This window comes from Rutidosis leptorrhynchoides, chromosome 2 (assembly GCF_046630445.1).
Source record: "Rutidosis leptorrhynchoides isolate AG116_Rl617_1_P2 chromosome 2, CSIRO_AGI_Rlap_v1, whole genome shotgun sequence".
NCBI classification, from domain to species: Eukaryota; Viridiplantae; Streptophyta; class Magnoliopsida; order Asterales; family Asteraceae; genus Rutidosis; species Rutidosis leptorrhynchoides.
In genome coordinates, this window is record NC_092334.1 from 630,415,168 (window position 1) to 630,429,134 (window position 13,967).

General features: G+C 35.0%; 1 protein-coding gene across 2 annotated transcripts; it reads left to right on the forward strand.

Annotated features, from left to right (window-relative positions):
* Positions 1–6,346: 6,346 nt before the first annotated feature.
* Positions 6,347–10,790, forward strand: LOC139893635 (G-type lectin S-receptor-like serine/threonine-protein kinase At4g27290). 2 transcript variants are annotated; one of them, XM_071876810.1, is made up of 7 exons: positions 6,347–7,679; positions 7,788–7,928; positions 8,069–8,217; positions 9,136–9,367; positions 9,461–9,698; positions 9,816–9,966; positions 10,341–10,790. In XM_071876810.1, exons 1-7 carry the CDS (start codon positions 6,401–6,403, stop codon positions 10,623–10,625), a joined length of 2,475 nt encoding a protein of 824 aa, XP_071732911.1. In that variant the 5' UTR covers positions 6,347–6,400; the 3' UTR covers positions 10,626–10,790. The 2 variants fall into 2 exon arrangements, with proteins under 2 accessions (XP_071732911.1, XP_071732912.1); XM_071876811.1 differs by having other exon boundaries at positions 9,157–9,367.
* The last annotated feature ends 3,177 nt before the right edge of the window (positions 10,791–13,967 follow it).

Consider the following 13,967-nt stretch of genomic DNA (forward strand, 5'->3'; position numbering starts at 1 on the left):
GCTGTTGCATACTAAAATAAGGACAAGATTTGGAGTCCATGTTTGTATGATATTGTGTAAAAACTGCATTCAAGAAACTGATTTCGATGTAACATATTTGTATTGTAAACCATTATGTAATGGTCGTGTGTAAACAGGATATTTTAGATTATCATTATTTGATAATCTACGTAAAGCTTTTTAAACCTTTATTTATGAAATAAAGGTTATGGTTTGTTTTAAAAATGAATGCAGTCTTTGAAAAACGTCTCATATAGAGGTCAAAACCTCGCAACGAAATCAATTAATATGGAACGTTTTTAATCAATAAGAACGGGACATTTCAGGATGATCAATTTACAAGATTGGAAGTGAGCTAGTAAACTTGAAAGTATTCTTGATTTTATGAAACTAGAACTTGTAGAATTTATGAAGAACACTTAGAACTTGAAGATAGAACTTGAGAGAGATCACTTTGATGAAGAAAATTGAAGAATGAAAGTGTTTGTAGGTGTTTTTGGTCGTTGGTATATGGATTAGATATAAAGGATGTGTAATTTTGTTTACATGTAAATAAGTCATGAATGATTACTAATATTTTTGTAATTTTATGAGATATTTCATGCTAGTTTCCAAATAATGGTTCCCACATGTGTTAGGTGACTCACATGGGCTACTAAGAGCTGATCATTGGAGTGTATATACCAAGAGTACATACATCTAAAAGCTGTGTATTGTACGAGTACGAATACGGGTGCATACGAGTAGAATTGTTGATGAAACTGAACGAGGATGTAATTGTAAGCATTTTTGTTAAGTAGAAGTATTTTGATAAGTGTCTTGAAGTCTTCCAAAAGTGTATGAATACATATTAAAACACTACATGTATATACATTTTAACTGAGTCGTTAAGTCATCGTTAGTCGTTACATGTAAATGTTGTTTTGAAACCTTTAGGTTAACGATCTTGTTAAATGTTGTTAACCCATTGTTTATTATATCTAAAGAGATGTTAAATTATTACATTATCATGATATTATGATATATTAATAAATCTTAGTATGATATATATACAGTTAAATGTTGTTACAACGATAATCGTTACATATATGCCTTGTTTCGAAATTCTTAAGTTAGTAGTCTTGTTTTACATATGTAGTTCATTGTTAACACACTTAATGATATACTTAATTATCATTTTATCATGTTAAACATAGTATATCAATATCTAAATGTGATTCATATGTATTTAGTAAGACGTTGTTATAACGATAATCGTTATATATATCGTTTCGAGTTTCTTAATTCAATAAACTCATTTTTATGTATATCACTCATTGTTAATATACTTAGTGAGATACTTACTTATCATAATCTCATGTTAACCATATATATATCCATATATATATATCATCATGTAGTTTTTAAAATTTTTAACGTTCGTGAATTGCCGGTCAACTTGAGTGGTCAATTGTCTATATGAAGCACATTTCAAATAATCAAGTCTTAACAAGTTTGATTGCTTAACATGTTAGAAACACTTAATCATGTAAATATACCAATTTCATTTAATATATATAAACATGGAAAAGTTCGGGTCACTACACTACGAAGCCTTATTTTAGACGAATCTCATAAGTCAAGGTATTCAATTCACCCTGGTGCCAATAAGATGTACCACGACCTCAAATAACAATATTGGTGGCCGAACATTAAAAGGGACGTCGCTACTTATGTTGAAAAATGCCTAACTTGCTCCAAAGTCAAAGCCGAACATCAAAGACCATCCGGATTACTTCAACAACCCGAAATCCCACAATGGAAGTGGGAAAGAATAACGATGGATTTTATCACAAAACTACCCAAGACAATAGGCGGTTATGATACCATTTGGGTTATTATTGACCGTCTCACCAAATCCGCCCACTTCCTAGCCATGAGGGAAACCGACAAAATGGAAAAACTTGCACAACTTTACATTAAAGAGATCGTAGCCCGTCACGGTGTACCATTATCAATTATTTCCGACCGAGATGGCCGTTTTGTTTCTAGATTTTGGCGTACCTTACAAGAAGCATTGGGAACACGATTAGACATGAGCACTGCATATCATCCACAAACCGATGGACAAAGCGAACGCACGATTCAAACTTTGGAAGATATGTTACGAGCTTGCGTTATTGATTTCGGAAAAGCTTGGGACAAGCACTTGCCTCTCGCCGAATTCTCTTACAACAATAGTTATCACGCGAGTATTAACGCCGCACCATTCCAAGCTTTATATGGCCGCAAATGTCGTTCACTTCTTTGTTGGGCCGAAGTAGGCGACACACAAATCACCGGACCCGAACTCATTCATGAAACAACTGAGAAGATCATTCACATCCGAGATAGGTTTAAGACGGCCCGTAGTCGTCAAAAGAGCTATACCGACATTAGACGCAACGACCTCGAATTCCAAGTCGGTGACCGCGTAATGTTAAAAGTCGTAACTTGGAAAGGTGTAATTCATTTCGTGAAACGCGGGAAGTTAAATCCGCGGTATATTGGTCCTTTCGAAATCTTGGAACGTATTGGAACCGTTGCTTACCGATTAGATCTTCCGCCTCAATTGAGCTCCGTTCATCCTACTTTCCATGTATCAAACTTGAAGTAGTGCCTTGCCGAACCCGATATCGTTGTCCCTCTCGAAGAGCTTACTATTGATGACAAACTTTATTTCGTAGAAAAACCGGTTGAAATTGTTGACCACTCTGTCAAAACGCTAAAACAAAGCCGAATCCCGATTGTCAAGGTCCGTTGGGACTCCAAAAGAGGACCCGAGTTTACTTGGAAAAGACAAGACCAAATGAAAATGAAGTACCCTCATTTATTCTTGGATTTGGAAACGCAAGATCTCGAGGAAGAAACAACGACTACTATGCCTACTTAAATTTCGGGACGAAATTTCTTTTAAGGAGTAGGTAATGTAACATCCCGCCTTTTTCCGTTTACTTTCCGTTTATTTAATTTAAAGTCCGTTATATAATTATAACATCTTCCGTTAATACACGTTTTAAAATATTTCGTTTAGGTAATACACGCACCCGCTTTAAACTTGAGGGACCAATGTTGCCAAGTGACCAAAGATGTGACTAGGTCAAATGGTCAACTTCTTCCTCATCCATTCATTCACCTCCTCCAAATCTAATACTTCAACTTTTTCTCTCAAACACCCAATACACAAATTCATCATCTAAATTCGATCTAGCAAGTGTTCATCAAAACAAATTACATAATTGGAATCCTTGCATCTTCCTCTTCGAATCCATACCAACTTCATTACATTTGGGTAACTTTCTAAAAACACTAGATTTTATGTTCTTGATGTTTTTGATTTAAAAGTGTGTTAATTAGTGTCTATGGCTCAAGTCTAACATTATTGTGTGATCTATTTGCTTGTTCTTGCTATTTTGATGTAACTAGCTTAAACTTGAAATGGGTGTGTTTGATCTTGAGATTTGGTTACTTAAATGTTGTTAGATGTTAAAAGTGCATGTATAAATTGTGTTACTAGCATCACTAGCTTCAATTTGATGTGTAGGTTGACTTAGAAAGACTCCTTAAACATAATTACTAAATTTATGATTTTGAGTTAGGGTTTGATAGAAGTAAAATGGATTTTTGATGCATTAAATGCTTTGCAGTGTTAATTGTAAATGTTTAGTTGTATTGTATGCATAATTATCTACGAAACGGCGTATTATATGCGTGGATTTAATTCCCGAATCATCAATGTGCATTTATGGACTTGAAGCATTTATGATGAGCATTGATTGATCATTTAATTTGGAAATTCGATTGTTGTAAATCTTAGATTTGATTGATGAAATGTGCTTAGTTATATTCCTCGTTAAATTACCTTTTCAACGATGTATGGTATGCGTTTTAAGTGTTTACGGTTCATTAATTATGCTTAAAAGAGGTTTGGTTCGAGACTTGTAAATTTTTCAGCTTTTCCCACTGGAGTCAGGTAGTGATGTGGCGCATCCCTATTGGATGCGGCGCATCCGTGGACAGATGCGGCGCATCACTAAGGGATGCGGCGCATCTGAAGCAGGCTGTCCAAATTTTTTTTTTTCCCGTTTAATTCCCGCTATGCTATACATGTCCGATTAACATGAAACTTGGCCAACATACTTATATATGCTTATCTTTCATAGAAAAATTGTCGGATACCCGACCCGATCCTGTTGACTTTGACCAAGTTTGACTTTTAGTCAAACTTAACCAAATACTTATGCAATCATTCTAACGTGCTTTTATACTTGTATCTTGCATGAAACTTGACAATCTGACTCACATGCTATATTAATCGAGTCGTAACGAGCCATAGGACTAATTGAACAACTTTGAACAATCGTGTTTACCGTTATTGATACGACCTATTTGTTTAGGTCAAGACTAGCATCCGTTCTTGCACACGTTTACTTGTGAAGTACTTTTATACTCTTGTAATCAATGTGAGATCATAGTCCCATCTTTTCAACAACTTTTAAACTTTAAATAATGGGATGAGAAACATATACGTACCATACTCTTATGCTTTGAACACAAGTACGAAAACAAACATTCCACGGCGAGTTAGAACAAAAAGCCTCAATTCAATTATCATTAGTTACACTTGCAGGGTGTAAACGTGAACTTATGTTATGTGATCACATGGGCTTGACGTGCCCTCATTCGGACGGTTCACTACCGTTAGCGGATGAAATATATTTTCGAGTATAGTGTATGTTCTAACACTACGTAACATGGTACAAAACAGTTAAGTTTTGATAATTGGGTGCTCGCGAACGTGCAACAACTTTTGGAATGCAAACGATTTAGATAATCAACTTTATGGAAATATTAAATCTTGTGGTTCAAAAACAACGTTACTAATACACCTATGATTTCACCAATATTTTTCGTTGACAGTTTTCTATATGTTTTCACAGGTCCTTGAACGCTATGTGATACATGCTTCTGCACTCTTTTTGATACTTGCTTGGATGTCGAGTATACGTGCATACATGGAGCGTCTTTTGACTTCACTTAGAAATTGTGTCGCATAGGTTTCATTTGTACTTAAAACGTTGTAACGTCACTAGTTGTTGAACTACTTTTGTAAACTTGAAACATCTTTACATTTGAAATGAATGCGACATATTTTGGTCAAACGTCATTTTAAAGACTTATGACCACGTAACGGGACCTAAGTAGACGACGCCGTCAATGACGATTTTGTCGGGTCGCTACAATTTTATCAGGACGTGCAAATTTTTTTTTTTTTTTTTTTTTTTTTTTTAACGGCAACATGTGAACTTAATTGTGTGTTTTTTTTTTTTTTTTTTTTTTTTTTTTTTTTTTTTTTTTCATTTAACCTGCGGGTTTGCGGTCATAACTCATAAGTACTCGGAGGTCAAAACATGAGTATAAAAATTAACCAGTTGATGGGTACCTGTTATCCAACGGGTAAACAAAATTTCACGGGTTGCGAGTAACGGATATATAGGATCCGTGTCAATTACCCGCGTACTTATCCTTATATGACGTTACATTATTTTCTTTCATATTTTTCTTTGTTTCACTTTTCATCAGCACCACCATGAAGGTCTTAATAAACCTTCAAATCCTTCTAATCAGCCCACAATTAACTACTCCGTAGCATTTAATTACCGGAGAGTTGGAAGCGTAAAGAGTTAAAGACCGGAACAGCAATGTATTCTGGAAGCAAGTCTTAAACGCCTTGAACCAATTTATTTATCCGTCATCAAAACAACCCTAACAGTGTTAACAATGGAGGCAGGTGAAGTTACACTGCACGGAAGCTAAAAAGTCAGAACCGTAACTCCCATTACGATAAAAGCCCTAAAAGGTATATCAATATCATCGTTGTTTTCCATTTTTATGAACGAATTGATACAATTATTAGTGGTGAAATAGAGTATGAATAAGTTGAATTGTAGAATAATGAATAGTAATGAGTTTATTTTCCTGATTCGATTGATTTAATTAGGGTTTTATTCAATTGAGTTTATATCAGTCAGTGTACATCTATATATGAACACATTATTTGATCTCACATAAATATTAATTACATTAAAATTAGTAACACCAACGCATAGTTCAAATTAGTCAATCTCGGGAACAAAGAAGAAAAGTCACAAGTAGGTCCCATCAACGTGAGTAATTGGAAGGAAGTTTCAAACGATTTAAATAAAAAGTAGGTACTTTAATATTTTGACTAATTTATAATTATAAGCTGATGGAGAATTGGATTAAACAACTGAACTGCATAAAGTGACAATGTTTGTTAGGTTATTGATGTAGAAATACTATTTTTATATCTTTTTAATGTCTGATACAACAGACTTTTCTAATCTTTCTTCGCAATGACATGAATCTAAATCTAATGTTACTCCCTGCCGTTATCTTTTTAATTCTAGCTTTAGGAACTTGTGGTGCAGTAGACACCATATATGTTGATCAAAACATCAAGGATGGTGAGACGATTGTTTCAGCAAACGAAAAGTTTGAGCTTGGTTTCTTTAGTCCCGGCAGTTCGAAAAGTCGATACTTGGGGATATGGTTTAAGAACACATCACCTCACACGGTTGTATGGGTCGCTAATAGAAAATATCCGCTTAACGATACCTCGGGCAAGGTCATATTAGGCAGACATGGGATCCTGTCTATTGTAAATAGTGGTGGCACGATTATCTGGTCATCCAGCAATATAACTAACACAAATGTTATTCCCATAGCGCAACTCTTGGATACTGGAAATTTGGTAATCAGGGATGAAATGAGTGTCGTTTGGCAAAGTTTTGATTACCCTGGAGATACCTTCATATCAGGAATGAAACTGCGCAAAAACCTTATTACAGGACGAGAGATGTATCTGAGATCATGGAGGAGTGTGGATGATCCTTTTCCGGGTATGTATACAATCAGGCTCTTTATGGGTAAGGGTAAGTATCCGCAAGTATATATCTGTAAAAGTTCTGTTATACAAACCAGGTTGGGCCCGCTTGACGGTATAGAGTTTGCTGGACGTCCAAACTCTAGACATGGGTCTAATCGTATATATAAAACTGAAATGGTTGTCACTCAAAAGGAGATATATTTTGGATACAGTGCTAATAGCACCGTACTCTCATCAAGGTCAGTAGTGACCCCTGGTGGCAAGCTTGAAATTTGGGTGCTAAGTATGCAAAACTATGTATGGATGCAGGATTCTACTATACCAACGGATTATTGTGACAATTATGGATTATGTGGCCCGTATGGAAGCTGTAGTACAAATACGTACCCGAATTGCCAATGTTTGAAAGGATTTGCACAAAAAGAAAAGCCACATGATTTAAATCCTTATAATTGGACTAATGGATGTAGACGGAGTAACGTGTTGGATTGTGGGCCCGGAGAGGGATTTTTAAAATTATCGAGTATGAAATTGCCAGACACGCAGAATGTTGTGTTTGATGGTACCATGAGCCTACAAGAGTGTGAGATAGCTTGTAAGGATAACTGCTCATGTACGGCGTATGCAAATCCAAACATAACTCGAGGTTCTGTTGGATGCTTGCGATGGTTTGGTGAATTGATTGATGTACGAGTGTACTCAATGAACGGGCAAGATCTTTATGTTAGACTGGCAGCCTCCGAATTATTAGGTAATTAAGCTGATACAGTAACTTATAGTATAATTTCTTGTTGTTTATATGATGGGATTTCATAGTGTCCAAATGAAGAACTTATTATTATCTGTGACTCATTAACAGAAGGAAATTTGATCTCCAAATCTAGCTTCAGTAGAAAGTATGGAATACTTATCGCGATCTTGTTAATTTCATTTGCCGCGGGGGTTGGGTTAGCAGTGGCGTATGCTTGTAGAAAGAAAAAGATAAAGCGTCACATGAAAGGTATATAGAAGTAATTTGAGTAAGCAACTGCATGATTCATCATATGAAACGATAGTAACCGTACTTAATATTTGCAAGCTTTTGTGAGTATTAATATCGGCAGATTGCCATATCAATAAAAAATGAATTCATCTCTGTAGGAAAACGATTTCATAAAATGAATGGGACTGTTCAAATTGATGATCTTGATGAGTTGCCTTACTTTAGCCTACATGAAATAGCTGAGGCTACAGATAATTTCAGCATCAGCAATAAGATAGGAGAAGGTGGTTTTGGTCCTGTTTACAAGGTAAACTTTTAATACCTTAAAATATATGATAACAATCGAAACGTGATCGTTTAAACTGGTCGGTCTGAGTGGTTTATTTGAGAGGATCACTTTATAAAAGTCGGTTGACGAGTTGGTTTGGGGACTAGCCCGTCCGGACTCTCCCAAGTACGCCTTAAAAGTCTGTCAACGTTGGAAAGTTGAGCCAAAGTTGGGCTGAGTTGGGTCGGAGCTAGTCAAAGTCGGTCAAAGTCAAAGTTAAATCCTAACTTTTATAGTTTTTAAAATTAGAATTTGTGCCATATATTTGTGTTTGATATTGTCAACGTTAGTCAACAACCTTTAGGGTCTGACCGACTCGTCTTCTACTCGCGACTTTCTCAACCTTGGTGAGGAGGATAACTTACGAGCGCAGTAGACTTGGTGCCCGTGAATTAGTGGCCCTTTAAAGGTAGTGTTGAAACCACGACTAAAGAATATGAGCATTTAATATGCCAAATGCGCCCAAGCCCACAAATACATATAATAGGAAACAAAAATACTCTCTCCGTCTCATATCTATTGTCCATTATTTCTTTTTATGATGTCCCAAATTAATTGTCCACTTCTATAAATGAAAAGGAATAATACGGTCAAATTCTTTTGTGCCCCTAATTTATATATGTATGCAAGACAAAAAGATAGGTAAAAAGTATGAGGTAAAACTGGTAAGTGAAGAAAAAAAGTACATGTGAGTTGTGACAGATACTTTTTCTTAAATTGTGTGTTTTTTGTCTAAAGACAATACATTTGGGACGGAGGGAGTATCTTATTTCATTAGGGTGTTAGGATAAGAGGGACTGGCGAGTTTTGTAAGGGTTTGGGACAACATCTTACCTTTCGAACGCAAGCCAATTCATCATTTATGTATATAGTATTCTCTTAGTAAAGAATCTATAGACTGTGAAATTGATATTTCAGGGCGTGTTAGGAGACAAACGAGAAGTCGCCGTGAAGCGGCTGTCAGAAACATCTCACCAAGGGCTTGATGAATTCAAGAATGAAGTCATTTGTATTGCCAAACTTCAGCAACGAAATCTCGTGAAACTTGTTGGATACTGCATTCATGATAATGAATTGATTTTGATTTACGAATACATGCCTAACAAAAGCTTGGACACATTCTTATTTGGTTCGACTCTCTACTTTCTCACCACATTAATATTAATAGATGATGAATAAAACACATTGATTAATTGAGTGGTTATCTTATTTTTAATTACAGATGAAACCAGAAGGTCAATACTTGATTGGCCGAAGCGATTTCATATAATTAATGGGATGGCTAGAGGTATTTTATATCTACATCAGGATTCACGTCTTCAAATCATACACAGAGATCTCAAAGCAGCTAATATTCTCCTGGATAATGATATGAACCCTAAAATCGCCGACTTTGGGCTTGCCAGAAAGTTTGTAGGATCTGATAATGCTGTTAGTACAAAAAGAGTCATGGGAACATAGTAAGAATCTTGAACCGCCGTCTATTTTATTTTACATTTGTGGGATAATTATCTCCAAAAAGGAAAAAGAAAATAGAATTATGGTTTATAAATATGTTTCGATCAATGTTTATGCAGTGGCTACATTTCACCAGAATATGCATTACACGGGCAGTTTTCTACAAAGTCAGATGTGTTCAGTTTTGGTGTTTTAGTGTTGGAGATAGTTAGTGGTAACAAAAACAGAGGATTCTTCCATGAAGATCATAGTGACAGCCTTCTTGGACATGTAAGTTAATCTGATATGTTTAACCCAAAACCTGTTTTATTAATTTATATATTTATTTATATATACTAATTGATTCACTACACACATCCCATAATAATTGTCCTCCAAGAATAGTTGTTGGATTTAAGATATATTTGATATATGTCAGTTTTGTCCTTGTATTTAAGGTAAGTTTGACTCAATAAATAAAGGATAGAAAGTAATTAATAAGGGTAAAGTGGAGAGTTCAACGATATTTAATACCTGTAGTTAATTTTTCTAGTGAACAATTTTTTTGGGACAGTTAGTTATTGTGGGACTGAGGTATTATAGTAATTTTGGAACGGAGGTATATTATAATCTCCTTATTGCTCACTATGTTTGGTATTTTTCAGGCATGGAGACTATACAAAGAAAACAGGTCCATTGAACTCATGTGTCCGTCTTTGAATGACTCGTGCATAATATCTGAAGTCTTACGATCAATACACGTTGGGCTATTATGTGTGCAACATCATGCACAAGATAGACCAACTATGTTTTCGGTGGTTCTGATGCTTGTTAGTGAAGGTGTGTTGCCTCAACCTAAACAACCTGCTTTCTTTGCTGGCCCTAGTGAACAAGTTCAGTCTGTATCATCAGTTAATGAATACATGAGAACACAATTGTATGCTCGGTAGTTAGTGCATGTTTATGCCAGTTTCTTCATACAATCAGGTATCCAGTTTTCGACTGGAATCAAGTCACTGAAAGATACATCTGTTTCATATATACCCTTTTTGTTTTGTGATATTTTATAAGAACAGGATTTGTATATGCTGTACATATATAGTGTCTTCCCGACATGGCTGAGTGTGATAAACTGCAATGCACATAGCAATACAATGTACAATGTTGTACAAATCACCTTCATGAACACTTGTAATGCCCTCAAGGTACATGAATGCATGACATGTACATACATACGTACGTATCTATCTATATTTAAACACTAAAAGCTATGGTTTCATATACATACCAAATCACCAAATCACGCCTGAATGAAATTATAAAAAAATTACGGATTAAACGAGAGCTGTAAGTCCAAACATTGAAGGTTTATCATTAATGCAAAATCAGATTAAAGAGTCTATTGCGTACGAGGTTTATCAACCGTTGTCATACACTTGCTGGAGTACTTTATATCACTGTTGCAAAACACCCCGTCTCGAGCCATCTCGACTCCCGTTTCGACGGTTTGGTGACTATCCCGTCCCGTCTCGAAGAAAACCGTCTAATATGACCGTCAATGGTCAAAATTCGGGTCAAAGTTGAAAAAAATCAGGTCAAAATCTCCCAAAATTCAGAAAAGCCAGAAATTCTGTAAAATCGGTCAATTTTGTCGTATTTTAGTTTGAATTTTCTGTATTATATTAACAGTGATAGCGATTATGAGTACAAATTAGGCAATTAAAGTTTTTGGCTTTAAAATATGCACACATATATACATTTATATACTTATATATTTAATAGTCAACTTTGGTCAACGTCCGTCTCGACCCCGTCTCGACCTTTTTAGAACCCGACTGTCTCAACCCCGTCTCACGTTTTTTGCAAACTTGCTTTATATAGTTTGATAAGGAATTAATGTACTTAAGATTTCTTTCAAGTCCACGAGTTGTGCCAGAGTAGAGCAAATGGGGTCACATGACCCCAGTCCAAAAAATTAGGCACATTCATTAATTTATTATTATACAGTATAAGCACAAAATAAAATATATTGCTCCCAACCCAAATCCAGCCCTTTATAGTAGTAAACGAGTAAAAAAAACCCGCGCTTCGCTGCGGGATGATTTTGATAGGTCAATTGAACGTTTAAAAAACGGGTAAAAATTAGTTAATTAAACGTTTAAAAAATAAAGGATTGATAAAGGAGGGTGAAAAAATGAAGTGAAAAAGTTTGGTCGATTAACGGTCGGTTAGTTAAATTGATATAAAAATGGTTGACCGTTGATTAATTTACGTTTACAACAACGATTAGTTAAGAAAAAAACTGTTAACAGTTGGTTATTAACAATTGGTTAATTGAACGTTTAAAAAGTTGTTCATGTGATATTTTTTTGTTTATTATTTTCTAACCTATTTATTTTGTCACATTTTTATTATCTTTTGTAAATTACAGTGAGAATTTATATTTTTTGTTAGACGTAATAAAGTAATTGCTATCTCTTTTTCATCAAAACCCAACAACCCACAATTTGACCTCTAGATATATGTTATTATTGCATATCCACGACATTGTTGTAACCGGATCAACCCGACTTAGTTTCATCACACAAACATTTGTAGTAGTTTATTTTGTTGAATATTAGGAAATTTAGTGTAACTTTGAATATTGACAAAGTTTAAGGACTATTCATGTCTAGTTTAATTAGCTGTATACGTGTTAGCTATACTGACAAAATTAGGGATGGATGTATATGTGTTTTTTGGTGAACTCATATCTCTAATAAAATTACTTCGTATTATATTCTCTCCCATCCTAATTTCGGCCGCCGTACCATCATATTTAGCCGCTACCGGCCGTCGTTCTCCTCCAACCTTCTAAATCCAGACATCTCAGCCGTTTCTATTCGTCTCTTCCAGTCTGCCGCTGGTCACCACCACCAATAAAGCGCTTAACATACCGCCGTAAATAAAAAATTTTAGGTCAAATCCGGCTGGTGTACGTGGGTTCGCCCCAGATCTGTTCGGTGAAGTTTGCTATGTTTCTCCTCTCTTTTTTCAGATCTAGTGGAGAAAGCGGTGGAGGTGCCAGTAACTATAATCGGGTTAATTTATGTTTCTCCTCTTTGTTAAATTGTAAGTAGTAAATTGTAAATAATTTTTTTGGATTATGTTAGTTTGTATATAATTAGATTGTTAAGTTGATGGTTGTGATTAATTTGGTCGGGATGAAATTTTACGGTGGTGGTGGCCGGTGTTCAACAACAGCGTTGCTTCGATTCTTTGGTTGACGGTGCTGGCTTTATTTAGATCTATTAGTTTTTTGTTTGTTTTTAAATATGTCAGTTTAGAGTAAAAAAAAAAAATTTGCTGGTTAGTAAAAAAAATTGGATTATGTCAGTTTAGTAAAAATTTAGATCTATATTTTTTGGTTTTTTAGATCTAGTTATTAGATTCGTATTTAGATCTATTAGTTTTTGTTTGTTTTTCGTATTATTTTTTTTGTTAAATATGTTAGTTGAAGCGTCCCGTTCATATCGAATATAAACGTCACGTACTCATTGGTGTCATTGCGAGGTATTGACCTCTATATGTGACATTTTTAAAAATCTGCAAACGTTTTTATGATACAAACCATAATCTTTATTATAACCAAAGGTTTAAACAACATAATAATGATTATCGTTTAGTGATAATCTTAGTCTTACAAACTTTACATTTGATAATAACAATACGGTTTCCAACATATTTCACATTACAAATCTTCCGATATGCAGTTTTATTTTTGACACAAATATGCATACTCCAAATCTTGCTTAAATTCGGCATAATGCAGCGGAAGCTTTTATTTATCACCTGAGAATAAACATGCTTGAAACGTCAACATAAAGTTGGTGAGATATAGGTTTAATGCTAGCAGCGTTATAAATATAGACCACAAGATTTCATATACATAAACGTTTTAATAAAAATATTCTAAGTGGTTGAGCACTTGATAATCATACTTAACATTTAATCAACGTCGCATATTCCCTTTATTATGAAATCTCACTACACCGTACCAAGTGTAGTCACCGAAACGAAGTACTGTGCAACCGTTGAATACTGGTCGTCCAGTCCGGTTGGGGTTGTCAGGCCCGATAGATCTATCAACAGGATTCGCGTTTAAAATTTCGCATGTAAATAGTAGTTACCAAGTTACAGGGAAGTATGCCAGTGGTACAACTCAACGTAGAATATATATTTTTAATCACTTGTGTCCATAACGTAAATCATAAAATGCATGTATTCTCATCCCGAAATATTTAGAGTTTAAA